Genomic DNA, 20,455 nt, shown 5'->3' with positions numbered 1-20,455 from the left:
AGGAGTTAAGACAGAAAGAAAATATAACTGGGTGGATAAAAATCAATTCTAAAAATACTTTTTAAAAATGGTTTTAAAAATGGAAAATTGATTATTTCAGTTCGGTAGCTATCAAACCTTGCTTTAACCCATCATTCATTGACATTTTGTTTTGGTTAGCTACTTTTGTGGGAGAGTGCAAGGCTGGGCCAAGACAGAGACGTGATTCGCACAATTGCGGTTATGGAACATGCCAGGTGGCTTTTGAATATTCAAGCTTCAATGGTGGTTTGTCGTGTCATCTGAACCTGACGGGTGAGCTATGCAAGGGGTGTTTAACCCTTGCATGACCTTAAAGTACACCATAAGTTATGTGAGGGTTGTTTAAGTCATGCACAACCCAACCCAACCCCACCGGGACTGAATGACACAATTAGCCACAGTTGTGGCTTGAATATTCAAAATGGTCACCTGCACATGCTGCAGCCCACTGTGGGTTGTTTGATCGTGTGAACCAACCCACTGTGAAACAGAAAGGAGCAACACCTTAAAGAAAAAAGACAAAATTATCCAGTATATTTTCATAGTAAGGATGCAATCCTATGCTCCCTTACCCCAGAGTAAGCCCCATGGAACCCATTGGAAGTAATTTCTAAGGAGGCATGCATAGGATTGTGCTGTTAACCTCAAACTGCCATGTGTGCTGGGCATAAAGGCCCTATGACCCAGTTTGCATGTAATGGTAACAAATCACGATTAACTAATTTGCCGGGTCATGTGCTGCACATGAGCCACTGCCATTTTGCATAATCAACCTCCCAGTGGAGGTTGTTGCATATTGTGCAAGCCTAGACACTGTGTGTTATTTAAACAACCCCGATTTAACCTGCAGTTCTTAGGTTAACTTGGAGTTGCTTAAACCACAAATGACTCCTAGTGTCTGAGTCCACATGTCACACAACAATCTCCAGTTGGGCTCATTGGCGGTTGATTGTGTAGAGCAGCAACACGCGACCTGGTAAATCGTGTCTTAATTAACCCACAACTTGCCACCATTCCATGAGTACAGGATCAGTATGGGAATATTTTAAAAACATTCTCTCTATAGGTAAAAAATAAAGCATACAAAATACATATAGTGAGATTCTGGGTGTCAGGTGTAGGTACAAGGCCGGCCTTGTACCTAGTGATTAGATTTATTAGGAAATAGTTTGACAATGCCAGATGTTCTCTTGCAAGCTTATCTCTAAGAAGTTCCCATAGAAGTAGCTTGTTCACTCCTTTATCTCAGCCTTGAAGCAGCTAGTTCTCTGGGAACTTCAGAGTGTTTTGGAAAAAGTGGGGGCTGCTCTTCGAAGTGGGTTGTAACATCCCATCCACTTGGCACGCGGGCGTGGTTTACCGGTCAGAGGACCTGTCTGTCAAGTGGCTTTGAATAGGCCACTCAACTCAATGCCTGACCCTCCCTCCTGCTTTGGATTCCATCTCCGCTTGGGACTTTGAAAGCACTCTGCACATGGACGCTTTGCTATTTGGACTTTGAATATCTAAGAACTGTGCCATGAAAAGTAGTAAGGCTTTTCATAGACTTGAACTTGCATATGCTGTGCATTCTGTGTGCGTCCCCAGACGCAGGTGGCAGGTAGTTCCCAGTCCTTAGCAGAAGGATGGGACTCCTGGGCCTGAGGCTTAACCTTTCCTGAAGTCGTGGTATCGGGGTCAGCTCAGTAGTGGTAGGCTGAGATTGACAAGTGTGTGACGGATCTCTCTGCCCAGCTCTGGTGGCTCAGAGCAACCTTTCCTGGGACTTCATTTTAGGAGATTGGCCATGACCCTTTGAGGTGCCAGCGTATGCAGGGTCTGGAGAAGCTCAAAGCTGTTATTGGCATACCCTATTCAACACCACCACTCTGAGTGTTTTGGAAACTCTAACTATTAAGCTTGTCTACTGTGCGATTTCCTCAATAGAAGTCTCACTGATGTGAGCATCCCGTGTCAGCTTGCCAGCATGTGTGAACGCCAGAGGGAACAGTCATGAACATGACAGTGGGCCTGTTTGCATGTAACGAGCAAATTGAGGGTTAATTAATCAATTAACCCACAATTTTTTAAGTTACATGCCATGCTTCTTCCAATTTGGTTATGCATCTTCCAGTCATCTTGATCATAGGTTGCTTCATGACATGAAAACCCAGACACTTTGTTGTTTATGAGTTAAACAACCCAAAGTTAACATACAGTTAGTAGCTAGGTTAACTTCAGTAATATTGTATGTAGTTGTAAATTATGATGGCTTATTAGTCAGAATTGCACCACAACTTAGGAAATATATGAAAGTTTCAATGGGTAGCTTGATTTAAAGCAGTGATTTAAATAGATCTTTTTTTCTTTATGATTTAAATCATTGCCTGAATTTAAATCCATCCATGCTGGACTAGCTGTTGTCTAGACAATTCTGTTCTTCAATAAGGATCGTCTACCAGGGGTGTGCAAAGTGGGTCTTCTCTGCCTTAAAATTCGAGCCAGAGCTCTGTTGAGGCGATTTTCTGCCCCGATTTTGGAGCGCCTCCCCTAACTCTCGCCCGTCAGAGAATCACCTGTTTTTAGATAACTGCTCTAGTCAATGGAAATCAATCAAATGTGTACAGCTGCCTCATTTTTAAAGATAAAGAGATTAAATGTGGCAAAGTGACAGCTCTTAAGGAGGGCTTTAGCCACACTGAGTTTGAATCATATCTGCTCAAGCCTTGATTTTTTAGGAATTTTTTTAAGTTCATGGTTTTAAAATTGTTACTTTTAAAAACTGTTGTCATTTTTAAAGATAAAGATATGAAACTTGGCACGATGATAGCTCTTACGTAGGGCTTTAGATATGCCAAGTTTGGAGCAGATTCATTTATGCCTTGATTTTTTAGGAATTTTTAATTCCCCCCTCAAACCATTATCCCCCTTAAACAAACAAACACACACGTTAATCCACCCCTGCGCATTTATGGAGGGAGCTTTTATTCTTTGCTGATACAGAATTCCGTTGCTGCTGGTGGAGGTTTCTACTCCAGACTTCTCCAACCTGGTGCCCTCCAGATCTATTGGACGGGGGGGGGGGGGGGAGCCCACACAGGAAGCCCAGACAGCCAACAGGAGTAATAGTTTAACTGAAATAAAGAGCCTGCCTTTGCCTGAATCAGGTGTAGAAGCTTTCTCAATCACAATGCCAGCCAGCCCAGCAGCACTTTCACACTGTGGAAATGTGGATGATTGACTTTTATGAGTCCAAGAGGATACGTGTTCCCTCTCAATCCCATGACCAGAATCAGCAGCCAGTTAGTGTTTCCCACTCCCCCGAACACTGTGATTGGAGGAGAACATGGTCACGGACAGCGCTGTGGCATTTCTTAATTGGTTAGCCACAGTGTCAATATCAAAGCTACCCCTCACCCCACTCAGCATTTTCCAAATATGGAGATATTCAATTGAGACACACACACACACAAAGCATTGATGCCTGAAAAACAGTTGGATAATTTCGGAGACTTTAGACGCTCCAATTGGGTATGACTCCGCTCTGATATTAATCAATGGGTTTGGAAGCTGCCAATCTCCGTGGTTACCAGATAATTCCAGGGCAGAGCGCACACCCCTGTTGTCCACCCATTAATTCCCCATAGATAACCTATGCAATCCACTAAGATTTGTCTACTTTATTGCTGCTCCTAGCAGTTACTGAACTCAGTGATCTTCAACTACTGCATTGCACCAGTGATACACATTACCTTCTTTACCTCTCATTTTTTTAGGGGTGTTTAACTTAAGAGAAGAAGAGAGGGAGGAAAGAGAGAAAAAGTAGATCCCATTTTACGGATTAGGACTAAAGGATGAGTACTGAATTAGAAAAAAAAATGAAGCTATTAATCTTAACGCCTTCTTTGATAAATGGGGCAAGCATATTTTTTCTCTATTTTTGTAGAGCAGCTCTAGTAATAGAAGGAATCAGTCCTAGCATCTGAGGCATCTGACCTGTCTTCTATATAAATAAAAGGAATTGTTTCTTTGTATGATCTCAAAAACCATATGTCTAATTGTTATGAAACTTTGAGGATTTGTTCTACATCTATCTGGGATAGTGTTGGGCGTAGTGAAAATTTCAACCGCCATCTTGAACCCAAAAGGTGGCAAATCAAAAAAAATAATAATTAAGGTGTACTGCTTCAATAACATTTGATAGATTTCAACTAAACTTTGCATGATGATTTAGCTCTGCAGTGAGCAGATTTTAGCCATACAACAGTCGTATTTTAGACATGGTTTTTTAAATAAATAAAGCCCCAAATACTGAAAATAAAAACCATGTTAAAGTATGGGAAAAAAGAAAGAACAAGCACAGTTTGAAGCAGGGTAGATTAGTAGGCTGAGTTATAGGCCTGCCCCCTTCTCTCTGCTGTGGGGCAGCTCTAAGTAGACAGACCCCTCTCTCGGTGGGTTGTAGGGGTGCAGGACCATTACAGAGTGTGTGTCTAGGGGTGCCAACAGGCATCCTTTCACTCAGGCAGGGCAGGCACAATGTGTTTAACTCTATCAGCTGTGCAAGTTTGCTTGAAGGCTTCTCTGTATCAACCTAATGGCAATTCCAACCCGTGCGAAGCTGGTCTGTTTGCTTGTTTGGAATAATAGTATGTAGTCAGTCTTCTGGGTAAACAGTCATAGGTTTGTGCTGCATATAGAATTGTGATAAGAGTGAAATTACCACATACTTCTCTCCCCCCCAGAAATGACTGCCATTAATGCAGGAAATGTTAACTTCAAATGGGATCCAAAAAGCCTGGAGATAAGGACACTTGCAGTTGAAAGGCTGCTAGAACCTCTTGTCACACAGGTAAGGAAAGTTATATGTGATAGTCCTTTGTTTTTTATGGTTTTGGCTCCACCATGTTGCATTGGGGAACTAATAGCAATCGCTAGTGAGTTGGGCCTGCATTGGACTTACCAAGAATATAATGAGCCCTATGGCAAATTCAGAATTTGGTTTGAATGCTGTCCACAATTTTCCTTGCTTTTCTATTGTAAAGAAATGTCAAAAAATAACACAACAAAGTTGTAAAAACCACCCATTAAAAAACTGCTAAATATGATTTGATACTATTTTTCATAATGTCTTCTAGAACATTGGGTTTGGATGTAGAAAATGCAGGTTCAACTCCTTGTTCATCAATGAAGTTCAATTGGTGCTATTGTGTAGATAAAATCAGTAACTTTAAAATTTCAACTACAGCGAGTTTTTCTTTAAAAAAAAGTCTCAAGTTTAAAATGAAGCCTGATCCCAATAGAAACTTGATAAATTTAACAAAGTGTACTTATCTCCTAAAACTGAATCAGTGACCATCTATCAAGTATATGAACCAGCCTGAAAGACATTTACCCTTGATCCAAAACGACTTAGTTCTGCTTAAGTTCCATTTGAAGTAATGGAATTTAAGCGGGTTATAGCTAGTCAAAATGATTTCAGTCAGATTTAAGTGCAACTAGTGAAGGCTCAGTCCATAATGCTTTTTGATCTCTTACTTACGTTTGAGAGATCAGGAGCACCATACACACTCATTGGTGCATACATCTCCTCCACTCCCCTGCTCAAATTCTCCCCTTCTTTTCCTCTTTCAACTATGGTTGGTATTAACATCTATATTGAGCTGAATGCTCATATGCTTAGATGCAGGTTTCAGCTAGCTTTAAACCAGAGAGTAAACCTCCTTCTAAGTACAGTTTTAAGTTCTTCTTTAAAGCTAGTTATGGTTAGCATCCAAGGGGAGCATCTGAGCTGGCACAGCTGATCTCCATCCATGGTTAAAAGATTGCAGAATGATATATCTCCACTGAACTTAACTTACAGGTTACAATTCAAAGAACACGTTTCTGTGCAAAGATGAAATGAGAGAAGACACTGAAATCTAGTGTTTCTAAATAGGGCACAACAGGTCATGTAGTGTATTGGCTTAATACTGGGAGTTGGGAACTGGCAAGTTGCCTTCGGTTTTGTGATCAAGCACTATGAGATGCCAACCTGCAATTTACCATGGTAATTCATGAAGGCTTAGAGGACAAAGATGTGCAGTTTACTTGGCTTACAGATTATGCATATGTAACTACAAAACCCGGACACTCTCTTGCACCTTAATTATCCCTTGTTTCTAAAATGTTCTGAGTACTTGTATGTGAGTGAGTAAATCATCTTGCTCAGGGTTCTTGCATGTAACGAGATTAAAAATAAGAACATGTATGTAGTTTCTAATCCCTATCCTAATGCAGCTTTATACAAATACTGTAATTAGCCTAGAGTAAGTTATCAATGGATATGTCAAAATGTTTTCCAAAGTACTAAAACAATTTTAAAAAAATTATTGCATTTTAAAATGTATCCTTTTAGGTAGTACAAAGGTTTCCTTCAGTTGCATACCAACAGATTTTTATATCATACATGAGCCATTGTGCCATACATACAATATTTTTTTTAAATCAGGCATTTCCCTCAGGGTTCTTCCTAAAAAGATTAGGCATTTTCCCCAGGGTTCTTTCTTTGCACAGAAATGCACTCTAACTTTCTTTTGCATTTCTGTTGAGGAAATACTTAAAATATAAATAGAAAACTTTAAATCAGTCCACCCTGCTGGGTGGCCTTAGGCAAGTAACTCTCTCAGCCTAACCTATTTCACAGAATTGTTAGGCTAAAATGGGATAATCCCATGTATGCCACCCTGAGCTCCTTAGAGGAAGGGTGGGAATACAAACATAAGAGGAAAAAAATCCCATGTAGCATTAATCATAATGCGCTGTGTGTACAAAACAGTGGCTTGTTTCCATAATATGGAGAGTAATCATGAGCATTGGAATGCAGCAGCAGGAGAAGAAGAAGAAATTACTTTGGAAAAGCATGATAGAAGACTTGAGCAGTTTTAAAGAGAAGCAATGTGAAAATTAAGTGCTGCAATAAAAAACAGACTGATAAGGAAAGATCAAAGAACATTGGGCTTTAACAAGTAGGTTACAACCTGTACGGCAGGAGATGGGGGACTTGTCGCCCTCCAGATGTTGCTGGGATTGTAAATCCTATTAGTCCTCGCCCTCATAGCTAATAATGAGGGGAGTTGTGGCCCTCCAGATGTTGTTGGACTGCAAGTTGCCACCCCTGCTGTACAGTAAGGGACTAGGAAGAAGCAGAGCAAAAGTTAAGACAGACTAGAAAAAGCAAGAGTGAAGAAACAATGTCAAGAATTGCCTGTAAACTGCAGAACAGAATCCCATGAAAGTCCTCATTTCCTGCACTAGAAAGACTATAATGCTTACTTGCAGTTACAATTTCAGCTATGTTAATACTTGACCTAAAAGATTCCATAGTCATTCTAAAGTGTTTCAGACTTTTATGGACTTGGTTGGTGAATGAAAGTCTCTACCTTTATGAAACTTGAAGTTCTAATCAGGACCAAAGCTAGGATGCATAAAATAAGAAATATGTTAAACATTCCCAATTTTTCATATTGGCTTCTAAAACTAAGCTTTAAGCTGAAACTTAAAAGTGTTGCTTGAACTATGATATTTGTCCTAGCAATTACATAGATTGGAACTATATTAACTGGGAGGTTTTATCATATAAGGTTGTCAGAACGTATCGACTGAAAAATGTGTGTCATATGATGCTTATTTCCAGGTTACAACACTGGTCAATACCAGTAATAAGGGTCCTTCCAACAAAAAAAGAGGTCGGTCTAAAAAGGCACATGTTCTAGCTGCATCAGTTGAACAAGCAACAGAGAATTTCTTGGAGAAAGGGGACAAAATTGCAAAGGAGAGCCAGTTTCTTAAAGAAGAGCTGGTGGCTGCTGTGGAAGATGTTCGTAAACAAGGTATATTGTGTGGCCTTATCATTGGGGCCTTAATTGTTGTGATTGTTGCCTGTCCCCGCAAAAATTATTAGTCTGCAAAAATGTGTAGTCAATCTACCAATACATGTATTTAAAAGCCAGTTTGAGGATAAAAACTCTCTAAGCTCAGCTCTCAGTGCTCTCTAGCATGTTGCTACTTTCTTGGTTATGGAAAAACAAACTTAAAAAATAATTTCACTGATTCTATTTATGTACGTAATGTATTTTAATCCTATCCTTCCTTCATGGAACTCAGGGCAATATATGTAGTTCTCCTAGCCCCAGCTTACCCTCACGATAGTCCTTCCAGGTAGGTTAAGCTGAGAGATAGTGACAGAGCTATGGTCACCCAGTGAGCTTTGTAGAATGCTGCTTTGGTCTTTAGTATCTGAAGTTTACAAAAATAATGCCTCTAAAAGTAATAATACCCATTTGTAAACTGAGATCTTAACTTCATTATGTCTCCTTGATGCTCTCGACCCCTCTAATTTCTGAAGCATTGTACAGAATTGGCTGGTCTCAAACTGTATAAATCTTGTAATTTCTGTCCTGGAAATGTTATATTTCCTCTAATTTCATAACGTCGGATTAATTTTAATAGGGTGCCATTTCTTTTTGACAATATAATATATATTACCTGAGAGACCACTAAAGTGAAATCATGTAGTATTCTTGCCATTTTGTAACATAAGTGCTACGTGGTTAGCCTTACCCTACTTGTTCAAAATGTTGTCTTCAAATGGAAATAGCAAACTTACTGAAAACTGAAGAAATCTAACTACTTCCTTACTAACTTTGTATACATAGGAGACTTGATGAAGAGTGCTTCTGGGGAATTTGCTGATGACCCATGTTCTTCCGTGAAACGAGGGAACATGGTGAGAGCCGCCCGTGCCCTCCTGTCAGCAGTTACCCGGCTACTTATTTTGGCTGATATGGCGGATGTATACAAACTGCTTGTTCAACTTAAAGTTGTAAGTTGTGATTCATCTGTTTTTAATGTTTTTGTGCATACTGTTAGCACTTCGACAGTGTGTGTGTGTGTGTGTGTGCGCGTGTGTGTGTGCTGGGCTCCACTCTGTGTTGTTTCTTGTGATATGTTTATTTATTTATTTATTTATTTATTTATTATACTTATACCCCGCTCCTCAGCCAAAAAAGGCTCTCGGAGCGGCTTACACTTAGCAAAAAACACAGTCCCTGCCCTCAGGCTTACAATCTAATAAAGACATGACACACAAGGAAAAGGAGTCAGGGAGGGAGGGAGGGAGGAGAGAGAAAGAGAGAGAGTGTCCAGCAGGAGCAGGCCCCGATGTTACTTCTGCCTGCTCCTGTCCCCTGGGTCCTTCTTCTTCCCCACAGGGCCAAGATGGCAGTTTGCCCTGTGGGGGGGGGGAAAGAGTCCAGCAGGAGCAGGCCCCGATGTTACTTCTGCCTGCTCCTGTCCCCTCGGTCCTTCTTCTTCCCCACAGGGCCAAGATGGCAGTTTGCCCTGTGGGGGGGGGGGAAGAGTCCAGCAGGAGCAGGCCCCGATGTTACTTCTGCCTGCTCCTGTCCCCTCGGTCCTTCTTCTTCCCCACAGGGCCAAGATGGCAGTTTGCCCTGTGGGGGGGGGGAAGAGTCCAGCAGGAGCAGGCCCCAATGTTACTTCTGCCTGCTCCTGTCCCCTCGGTCCTTCTTCTTCCCCACAGGGCCAAGATGGCAGTTTGCCCTGTGTGGGGGGGGAAGAGTCCAGCAGGAGCAGGCCCCGATGTTACTTCTGCCTGCTCCTGTCCCCACCATTGGTGTGTTTCTTAGCTGATAGATTTATTGCCAGCTGAGCTCTTCTCCCAGAACAATTCTGTTAATCTTTATTTTGGACCTGATGTGTTAATGGTCTTGCTACATAAAGTCATTCTAGAGCTCCATGCCATTAAACAGGCTAATGGGTTATTGAAAGCTGGTATTTCCAATCAGTACTTAGGCACCAAACTAATATGCATGTCTGGTTGTTATTTGTTGGTGAAGCACAACAGCACATTTGTATTCACAGTGCAATGCTCTTAGAAATGAGGGGCACTGCTTCTCCAGGAGCCATATTAAATTGTAAACAGTTGTGTGGTCTGTACAGTTTAATACCTAATTTAATATTCCAGGTAGAAGAAGGAATCCTAAAGCTGAGAAATGCTGGTACTGAACAAGATCTAGGAATACAGTATAAAGCTCTTAAACCGGAGGTGGATAAGCTTAACATAATGGCAGGCAAGAGACAGCAGGTACAGTAACAATATCTATATTTTCAAAGATGTGGCTACCTGTTTATATACAGTTAGAATATTTGACAAAATTATAATACATAAACTATTATCATAGAAATGGTAAAATTGTAATACTGACCACTTTGTACAGAGGATGCATAAAATACGATGTGCATAGGTAACAGGAGTCTTGTACTTCAAAGGAAGCATCAGTTGTCAACTACTTTAAAATGTGGGTGAAGTGCACATTAATAAATGCACCTGTTTAGTGGGAGAATATTAGAAGATGGATAATGAGAGAGAAAATAGCATGATCGGAATAAGCTAGTCTTTTGAGATGAGTACAGCTGGGAGATAAAGGATATCTCTGAAAAATGCAGCAACTCATACAACTGCTCTTCTCATGTGACCAATTTAACATGGGAGAAGGGTATGCATGTAATGTGCAGTTACGACTTGCATAAACAGAAATTTCTATGTTTTCATAGCGTTCTGCTTGCAGAAAGTGCTGCTTATCTGCCATGAGTATTCTCTGCCTACACTACAGTCGGCAGGTGAGCAGCTCAGACAAATTGGGATCTATGCCCTCCACGGACATTTGCATAAGTGTACTTCAAATAATTTTCTCTAGTGGGATTTTGGCAGAATGTTAACCTTCAGTGGGGAGGTGACATGGCCTGTAAGAGACCATTCTAAATCTGTACAAAGCAGAAGAGACAACAGGATTTGAAGCAATACAAAGTGAAGTAAGGGGCTGTTTAAGACACAACTGCCTGTCTACTAGAAGCTTCTGGAACAGTGTGTCATTCTTTTATTCATAATCTTTCTCTCTGCTGTTCAGAGGGTTTGAAAATGTCTAATGTCTCTGTTAATGAAAGTTGAGCATTCAGGACTACGGTTGCAACTTCACTATGTTTTGGAGGCCATGTAGTTTTGTGTACCTCCTAATGAATGCTGCACCATAGTTACTGTTCAAAAGTAGCAACACACAATGCTTTTTTCTTAGTTATGGGAGAGTCTAAATGCTAAACTGCATCATGTATTTTTTTTATCTCTAAGCAAAGCATATTCCTGTTTTAAAACGTTCTCTGCAGGAATTAAAAGATATCGGTCATCGTGATCAGATGGCTGCAGCCAGAGGAATTCTTCAGAAAAACATTCCTATACTTTACACTGCTTCTCAAGCATGTCTCCAGCATCCAGACGTAGCTGCTTACAAAGCCAACAGAGACTTGATCTACAAGCAATTGCAGCAGGCAGTGACAGGAATCTCTAATGCAGCCCAAGCAACTGCTTCTGAGGACTCAGTTCAGCAGCAGGGTGGTGGCGGAGAGTTGGCTTACGCACTCAACAACTTCGATGTAAGTACTGAATTTTGCAAACTGCTGATGGTTAGAAGTCTGGAAAAATTTAGACCTCTTAAAGAGTGAAGGGTAACCATGCACTTGTTGTACACAGGGTTTGCTCAGAGCTGGTTCATAGTAACAAAACCTATGCTGCTGTTGAGAGTCTTGAAATTCCACGAGATCACAAATGATTATATGATTGATTCAAACATCTGGAGACCTGTAGATTGCCATATTCATATTTTGCTTTAGACAAGCCATTTTCTTTATGTCATTATGTTGCATTTGCTTTATTTAGATAACTATTTTGCAATAACATCTAGCACATGGCTTCATAGAAAATAAATGAAAATGGAGAATAAACACACATTTTTTAGTTTTGTGCCATGGTGACCTTACAGGAAAACTGTAGATCTACAAGCAAAGATTTGTCTGGTTTAAGTTAATATGCAAAATGCAGCCTATCCACTCCTTTCCAGCCATTAGCTCTTCTTGTCCCATGTCCTGTGTGAATATTTCTTTACAGTTTTTCTCTTGTCTTCCCAGTCTATGCTCCTTTCATCCAGCTTTCTCATTGGCTGCTTCTTTCATCACCTGTTCGTTTCCTCAGCTTTTTGCATTAAAGATTTTCCTACTAGGATCCTTTTCCTTAATCCACTTTAAAAAGATGTCCATAAATGTACTTGCCTCTTGCAAGGGTGTCAGAGTTCCTGCCTCTCTTCCAGAGACTAGAGAAAGACTGAGGTTCCCAGATACATTCCTGAACTGTGAAGATACTTGGAAGCCATAAGGCTTTTGACTCCTTTCAGAATCATTACGAGGCTTAGTGCAACAGGGTTAAGCTTCCAACCCTTTCCCCAGCTTTGAAGACCAGTGGCTCAGCCACACTCAACAGTTTCATTGAAGTTGAAACTCATGCTTTACATTTAGGTGACTCCAAATAGTCCCTTTCCAGCCTTTGCGGACAGTGTTGTGGCATGCACAGACCTTTTCTGACTTCCAAGGCTAGCAAAAGTTCTGCACACTTACCTACTCTCCATCACAACCTGCCCAGTGCTCCCATCTCTTTCCCCATGTTCCTACAAGTAGCACACAGCTTCTTCTTGATTGTGAACCCTGTAGGAGGCTTCCTCTACAGCACCTCTTTTCCCTTGGTCATTTCCCCCCTTTCCTCCTGTTTCTTCTGTGTTCATTCCTTCAGGCATTTGCCTCATCCACTTTCACTTTCTGAAACAGATGATTGCATAGCCCTGTCAACATGTGTGGTAGTTCAGCAGAAAAAAGATAAGGAAAAAGACAGTTCTAAGGAGCTTACAATCTAAGCTCTTCCTTTTTCAGCCTGCTGTCTTGTCTCCCCCTCCCTCCACATTCATCTTGTCATGGCTCTCTCCGCAACTTTTCCTACCTTTTGGGCCCTCTTCCCAATCCTAATGCTCCTTTCCTACTCAAATTCCTCACTTCTGCATCTCTTTTTTTTACCCTCCACTGAGCTTATTGTGGAATATGTCGGACCCTAATGATGCATTGTTAACAAATCTAAACGTGCTTTAGTGCATTATTAAAGTGTGTAAATTTAGCACACAAAAGTTGTATTGTGTAGAATACTTGTACATCTAAAAGTATATATGCCTTCATATTAATAAAACAATCACAAGTATAGCTAGCATTAGAGATGGAGCTGCAACTTTTTACTTTACTCTATGTCAACTTTTGCAATGTAGGAAATATTAAGGGTTGAAAATGGAGACTTATTAACCTTATAATATGTGTAAGAAAGGAATTATTATATCTGCTTAGAACTGTGAACACTATCCAGTATTGTTGCTCTCTTCATGGAAGGCCCCCTTCAGTGATCAGGCAACAATGGATGCTGCCATGTGCCATTTAGAGATACATGTTTTTAGATATGATAAGCGGTATATAAATGTATTAAATTAAAAAGTATGTAAACCTTAATATTAACATACAGAGGAAGCTCATTTTTAGTTTAAAGGTTTGGAAAATAAGTGTGCCTATAAATATAGTAGTGATAGGTTTTGGATGTTCAGCTTAATATGGAACTCTTAAAGAGTATATCATAATCATATGTGGTCTACCATCATATGCTCCCACATAGGAATAAGCACCATTTAACACAGTAGGATGTACTTCTTATTAAACATCAAGCTACAGTTGTCATAGTAACTATAGATCAAATTAGCTATCTTGAACCCTTATCTATCCCGGTAAATAATATATCTTTGCAAATATGTAACATGACTCAAGTTTATTACTTCGCTCAATGGCTAAATGATCCATAGTTTGTGGTCTGGACTTCCACTTTGAGCATCATGAGCTAGAATTTTTGCATGAGCTGAAGTAAACATCTCAGTTCTATTACTTGATGGTTTGTTCCAGATGTGTACATATCTTCAAACATTCATCCATATTTCAGTTCGTGCAGAAGATGTGAGAAGCTGGGGCAAGTGAGAAGCAAAAATGCAGTTGTAGGCTGATATATGTGAAGGCTTTGGCAGCATGTTACTGCCAGGCTTCCAGATTTGCACCTTTGGACCGAATACTTAATGTGTTTCTATATTCCACAACTCCGGAAGTTATTTTTCCAACATAAAGTCCTGCTAATCTATTCAGTAATCCAGGCAAACACAGTAGGAGTGTTACCACCACAAACATCAGGGCTGGCACTACCATGAAGCAGCCTGTGAAGGTGCCTGATACAAATTTTTACTGCTTTTCTAAAGGAAAGTCAGATACATACAAACTTATTTCAATAATATTTATTCTGCAGGTTTATTATTTCTTAGGCACTTAAAAAAAAACCAATGTACCCCCATAACAAATCTAAAATGTTCTGGAATTGACAAACCACATAACTTTGTCTGAAGTCAGTTTTTAACGTGGTAAAATGGCTTTCTGAAAAGATTGAAGTCACTGAGGCAGCTTTAACTTGGAATAAACTATTCTGGTGTATATTCAGTTTAAGAAGTCTGATGTGCCTGAAGGAATTGAGTATGTAATGTACTATTTTGTTCTCTTGTCTAATTAAGGAAAATAATAAAACAGTGGGCCTGTTCAGACAACATGTTAAGCCATTATTAGGCTGCTAACATTTTGGAGTAAATGGTTAGTGAGCATGTTTAAACCATGGTTATGTAGCCACCATAGTTAGGAATGTGTTTCACACAACACTCTTGGCTCATGTGACATGCTAACCACTATGGCTTAGCATGTTGTCTTAATAGGGTCTATATAGATTAGGATGCTATTGCTATTTTAGACCTCTATAGATTGGAAAGATGAAACTGGTTTGATATAAATATTCCAGTATTGTGCTTGTCAAAGTATGATTTTTACTCCCTAGCAATTCTAAAATACGTTCATCAAATTGATCCAGAGAAGGAGGTCACTTATTAAGAGTTCAAAAACTTATTTTTTAACAGAAACAAATTATTGTGGATCCTTTGAACTTCAGTGAAGAGCGTTTTAGGCCTTCCCTGGAAGAGCGCCTGGAGAGCATCATTAGTGGTGCAGCCCTAATGGCTGACTCATCCTGTACACGTGATGACCGACGGGAACGCATAGTTGCAGAGTGTAATGCAGTGCGACAAGCCTTGCAAGATCTGCTTTCGGAATACATGGGAAATGTGAGTAACCAAAGTGTATATGCGTTTGTGTGTGTTTTTAAAATTGAAGCTTGGAGTGCTAAGAGAAGCAGTGAAATGCTACGGTTTGAATTTAAATAAATTCTCTGTACAAATAATAACTGAAAGTGGAATTAGGCCGTTTGTACCTTATTCTTCCTGTGGTGCTCTTTTGCTGTATCAGCATAACTTTTTACTAACTTCTAAAATAGTCCATGTTCCTTGATTTGGAGGTAGGATGGAGTAGTGGAATTTGAGAGTTATTTAGCCCTAGTCTCTTGGCAGTGGAAGGATTTCTAGTTCTAAATTGATGTTTCATGATCTAGAATTGTGTGATCATGGTTTAGTATGAAAAGAGGTTATGAAATGGCACTCAAACATGGCAAGAGTCTAGCAGTGGAATGTCAACTTGTGAAGTCAGCTCTTGTCTATAAAACATATACTTAAGACAACACAGGTGCTCCTCTCAACTCTTAGTTCTTCCAATAATACAGTATTTTTGTATAGGGTGATTTTCTTCATGGATTATGGGGTATTTAAGTGACAGCCCCCCTTCCCAACTGCCACACAGTGTGCATTGTGGACAAATGCCAATATCTTGTCATTTGTCTAGACAGGTGCAGCTGTATTGTATAATGAGATGCTCTGGAGAATCAAGTGAAGTACCTTATCAAAGCTTGAAATATTCCGCTGGATTGGTTAATGAATTCAGCAGACATTAACTGATACATGCATATGAATGTACAATAATGATAAAAATGGCTGAAAAAAATCACAATATGCACTGTTCACAAATAACTTCAAAATTAAAGGTGCATCTGATATAATTGAAATATTGCTAAAAATGACTTGTATATATCATCAATTCATGAAATTGATTTACAAAAGATAAATTTCTGTTTTTTTTCCTCTTAGTGTAGAGAATTGAAACAAAATTCAGTTTTGATGTCAACACTTTGACCAGGTTCACAAAGCATGCTAACCCACCTTGGGTTATCGGTTATCATGTTGTTTGAATGCAGTGTTATCTGCAGGGTGGTTTGTTAACCATGCAGTGTGGTTTATTTTTCTTGAATGAGCCACCTTGAGAAGCCATGGCTTATTGTTGGGTTGTTCAAGGTGGTTAACAAGCAACCCTGGGGAAAACGTGCTGCGTTCAGACAACACGATAACCCACGGTTAAACAGCAATCCAAACTGGATGGCTTAGCATGTTGTGTGTACCCAGCCTTGATCTCTAGTTTCAATATTTGAATTTAGATTGGAATTGTGACAAAAAAACAAAATTCACTTGTTTAGTTGAATGCATTTGATATAATATACAGAAGTAGAATACCAAATAATTGTATAGCCAGATAATATTTCTGGATATTTCTCATTTTACTGACAAATAAGGGACATGGAAGTTCCTTTCAAGACCTGAGAAAGGATAATAGAGGAATAGCAGGCATGAGAAGTTTGGTTGATTGCAGTGTCAACTATCTGCTGCTTGGGGGAAAGTGTCTTGGGGGTTTCACCTGTTCTTAGATCCACTTCCTTTCTAGAACATCTGTATCTCTTCCCCCTGTCCCCGCACACACTCGGTGGCTGCCTTGCAGTCTGGGCATGACTGGGTTAACCAGCCTCTTTTGTTGACTTCCTTAGGAGGCTGGATATCTGAAATAGTTTATGACAAGTTTACAGTTCTTTTTATAAATTGATCCAGGATGCATGATGTTTTAAATCTGTGGGAATAGTATGTTTGAAATGAACTTTGAGAACTATGGTCCTGATGGGAAGAAGCTTTCTAAGTAGGGGAAGAAGAAGAAAATAAATTGGGAGGAAATGGTCAGATGTTTACTAGACCAAACAAAAGGTCTATAGGTGCAGCTCTGTGTGTGTGCGGCTCCAGAGTATTTTTGATCTTGTTTGTAAAATGGGAGTGGGGGGTTGGAATTAGTAAACTGCTGCTCAAATTGTGTTGCAAGGCATGAGTGCGTAGACAGTTGGCTGAAGCAAAATTATTTTGCTTCAATAACTGGCAGTCTGTGATTAGTCTTCATATCCAGAGTCAGAAGGGATCTGTCCAAACTCAATATGAGTAGGACAAGGCAGGAGAAATCGAAGAAGCCCTGCCCCCTCCTTTTGTCATTAGAGAACTGTTTGTGACTATACTATAGGAGGAGGAAGAAAAGGAATCTAAAAGAAAGGTGGAGAGAACAGGCAAGAAAAGTAGTTATATGCAAGGAAAAAAATATTTTTTTTAAGAAGAAAGAAGAGGAAAGAGAAACATGGAGGAGGAAGGAAAAAGTGGATGGGAGAGACTTGTTAGCAAGCTCCATCGAGTATCTGGTGTGTGAGAAAATGTTATTGCTAGTTATATTGCACTTTTGATGTAATAGTGTAGACAGGAAAACATCTTGCTTCTCCTATTAAACAATCTTTTGTTAGGCCACTTTTACCCTTTTTACAGATGGTGAACAGGAGTTGAAAGAGAGGAATTTAGTGGCAGTGGTAGGGCTTGAGCTCAGGGCAACTCGTTTTTCAAAAGGCAATAATTACCCTTTTTTGTCAAGGGTTGGCAGGTATAGAGAAATGCAGGAGCAACATGTCAAGTGTACCAACAAGGAAGGGGTAGAGCTTAGGGGATATTCCAACCCTAGATCCTAAGGCTTGCAAAAAGTGTTGAACTATTCCTTGCATTCATAAAAGCTTCTCAGTCAAACCTATTGTAACCTGCTTCATTGTCTAACAAGTTGGATGATTCACGTGAATGATTGGAGTGATACTGTTAGCCTTCTAATTGCCTAACTATATAGAGGTATTACCTCTAACTACCATATAGAGGTAATACATTTTAAGTGGATATTCCGGATTAACTGACACATAGTTCTTCTATGATACTTAGAAATGAATAAACATAACGAAGATATTTGGAAATGGGAAAGCAAATCTAAAAATCATTTTCGTCTTCTAGATCCATAACATAAACTACTTTTCCCAACACTTCATACCACTGAGACGGTAGTCATACTATGGCTATACGACCTTGCGCAGTGTACAGTAGCACATTTGAATAGAGTTGATGACGTTTAAAACCACAGTCCTGCATTAGGGTTTCCTAGAAATAACATTTGTTTTTATAAGAGGTACTAGAAGTGAAGCAGCAATTAGAAGAATGTGACTTTAGAAACATCTAATTCATTAACAAATATTATGATTCTTTCTTTTGAATCTCATTTCATGCTGTCTTGACATAGTGGCCTTCTGTGCATACTTTTCATAATTAAGTTCTGAAATTCCTGTATCCTACAAGACACCAGCTTGTACCTGTGTAACATAACAGCTTGAGAAGGATGTTGAAAAACCTTGCACCCCGATATAGAAGAACAAGCCTTATTAAATAAGAACCAACGTGGTTTTTGCAAAGGGAAATCTTAACTTGATAACTTTTCTTTGAGGGTATTCTCAAATATGTATACATTATATATTGAAATAAATACAGTAGATTTTATATATATATATAAACAATCTTTTAATAGAATAACAAAGTTATTCACCCAAGGTTTCTAGGAACGTAACATTTATGGCATAAAACAGCCTTCCCTAACCTGGTTCCCTCCAGATATTTTGAACTATATGTTCATCATCCCGAACGATTGCCCATGCTGGCTGTGGCTAGTGGAAATCAAAGTCCAAATAATCTGCAGGCACCAGGTTGGGGAAGGTTTATGGGTGAGTAACTAGAATAAAAAACAGGAAGTAGATGGTAAGAATAAATACAGTCGTTATAGCAGGAAGTAAGTAGTCAAGTCAACCAAGGATCCATAGTTAGTTTAACATAAGCAAAAAAGAAAGGGCCCTGTCCTGAAAGACCCACCCTTTCAACATGTAGATCCTTAACACTGTAGCAGTGGATAATATTAGTCAACCTCAGGCAATTTGTAATAAAGTAAAATGGATTTTGAATAATGAAAAATCTTAAAATGAAATATATATATATATATATATATATATATATATATAAATCCAGCCAGCAAAATATCCAAAATTGCCAAATATTAAACAAGCCTGAGATATGTATGTTGGACAGCTGATGAATAATGGCATTTGTGTTAAGGCAATATTCATTTTATGCTTCTAAGTGTCATTGGGCATCTGTAATCATTACAGCTGTTTCTATACCGCCTTTCTGCCAATCCACCCAAAGCAGTTTTCAATTTTTAAATATTGAAACAAACAAATGTTACCAAAAAACAAAACAGGAGTCTCTTCAGGAGCAGATGGCATGAGCTCCCCTGCCTGGGCTTCTCTTCTGTGTTCTCTCTAGGCACACGTGTCTTTAGTAGCCCCAGGGAAAATGGAAAGGGTCTGTCCCAAAAGTCCTCTGATCCATTCTCTCTATATATGGGCTGAGTGGTAGCTCAAGGGCCATGCGTGTGTTAATGGCAAATACATCCATCAGTGCATGCTGCTTTCCCCAGCTCAGTCAGGTAGATTGAGAAAGATGCTGTTTGGAAGATTGTTTGGAACATGATTGAGCTGAGAAAGATGCTGTGCAGGGAGAGTGAACCCCACATTTCCTCTTCTCCACCACAGTTACATCACCTCCGCACAGGAGAAGGAATGGGATCGGCGCTTTAGGCTCCTGCAGTGGTGCTACATGTGGCCCATGTGTTGCTCTCCCCTGTTCTATATAGTAAGGGAGGTCAGTTGTTTTAGAAGTGCTAATTTATGAGTTAATGCTTCATTTCATTTCACAGCTTTTGCTTATTTTAGAACTTTTTAATAGTAATTTTTAAATTGAGGCAGAATTGTGTATTAGAAAATTAACTCCTTAACTATTGGTCTTCAGCAGTAGCAAACTCTGGTTTTACTTCAGCTTCATATGCTGTCTTGAAGCACATGTAAAGGCAAACTTTCCAGCACTAATACATTAAATAGGTATTTTCACGCAGGAAATTGGTGCCAAACTAAAGGGACAAAATCCTACAGTTCAACATGCCATAACAAAATAATCATATTCTTTACTCTTGCAAATTATTTTTCTTTCTTCAACATCTATCCCTGTCCAACGTTGCTCAAATTCTATTAGTAGCTTTCCCAAGACCAGTGTCCCTTCCCTAATTACAGAGAATGCAGGAGAGAGGTCTACCGACCCAGTTTGTCTACAGACCCTATATAACAATAAATTCCAGTTAGTTAAAAAGAGAAGAACATGCTTCTAATCTCACAGCTGTGCTGGAGGAGGAAAGTGGACAAGCTGAAGGTTTGTGCATATAATGCTTAACTGTAATTTGGTGCTATATTTGAACCAGACCACTGTCTTTTCTGCTAGTGCATTAGGTTTCTAAAACAGGACCT

General features: G+C 39.6%; 1 protein-coding gene across 2 annotated transcripts in view; it reads left to right on the top strand.

Moving 5' to 3' along the window:
- CTNNA1 (catenin alpha 1) overlaps positions 1 to 20,455 on the top strand; it is an 82,252-nt gene that overhangs the window by 10,429 nt on the left and 51,368 nt on the right. Inside the window, exons 2-7 of one of the 2 annotated variants that reach the window (XM_063125257.1) lie at positions 4,746 to 4,852; positions 7,676 to 7,871; positions 8,697 to 8,863; positions 10,025 to 10,144; positions 11,221 to 11,487; positions 14,913 to 15,116. In XM_063125257.1, coding sequence (XP_062981327.1) covers positions 4,748 to 4,852; positions 7,676 to 7,871; positions 8,697 to 8,863; positions 10,025 to 10,144; positions 11,221 to 11,487; positions 14,913 to 15,116 — 1,059 coding nt within the window. In that variant the 5' untranslated portion in view covers positions 4,746 to 4,747. Of the gene's footprint in view, positions 1 to 4,742; positions 4,853 to 7,675; positions 7,872 to 8,696; positions 8,864 to 10,024; positions 10,145 to 11,220; positions 11,488 to 14,912; positions 15,117 to 20,455 lie in introns of both variants that reach the window. The other variant, XM_063125258.1, reaches the window with a different exon arrangement.

Source organism: Elgaria multicarinata, chromosome 4 (assembly GCF_023053635.1).
Source record: "Elgaria multicarinata webbii isolate HBS135686 ecotype San Diego chromosome 4, rElgMul1.1.pri, whole genome shotgun sequence".
Lineage (NCBI taxonomy): Eukaryota > Metazoa > Chordata > Lepidosauria > Squamata > Anguidae > Elgaria > Elgaria multicarinata.
This window is presented reverse-complemented; position numbering and strand designations above follow the sequence as displayed.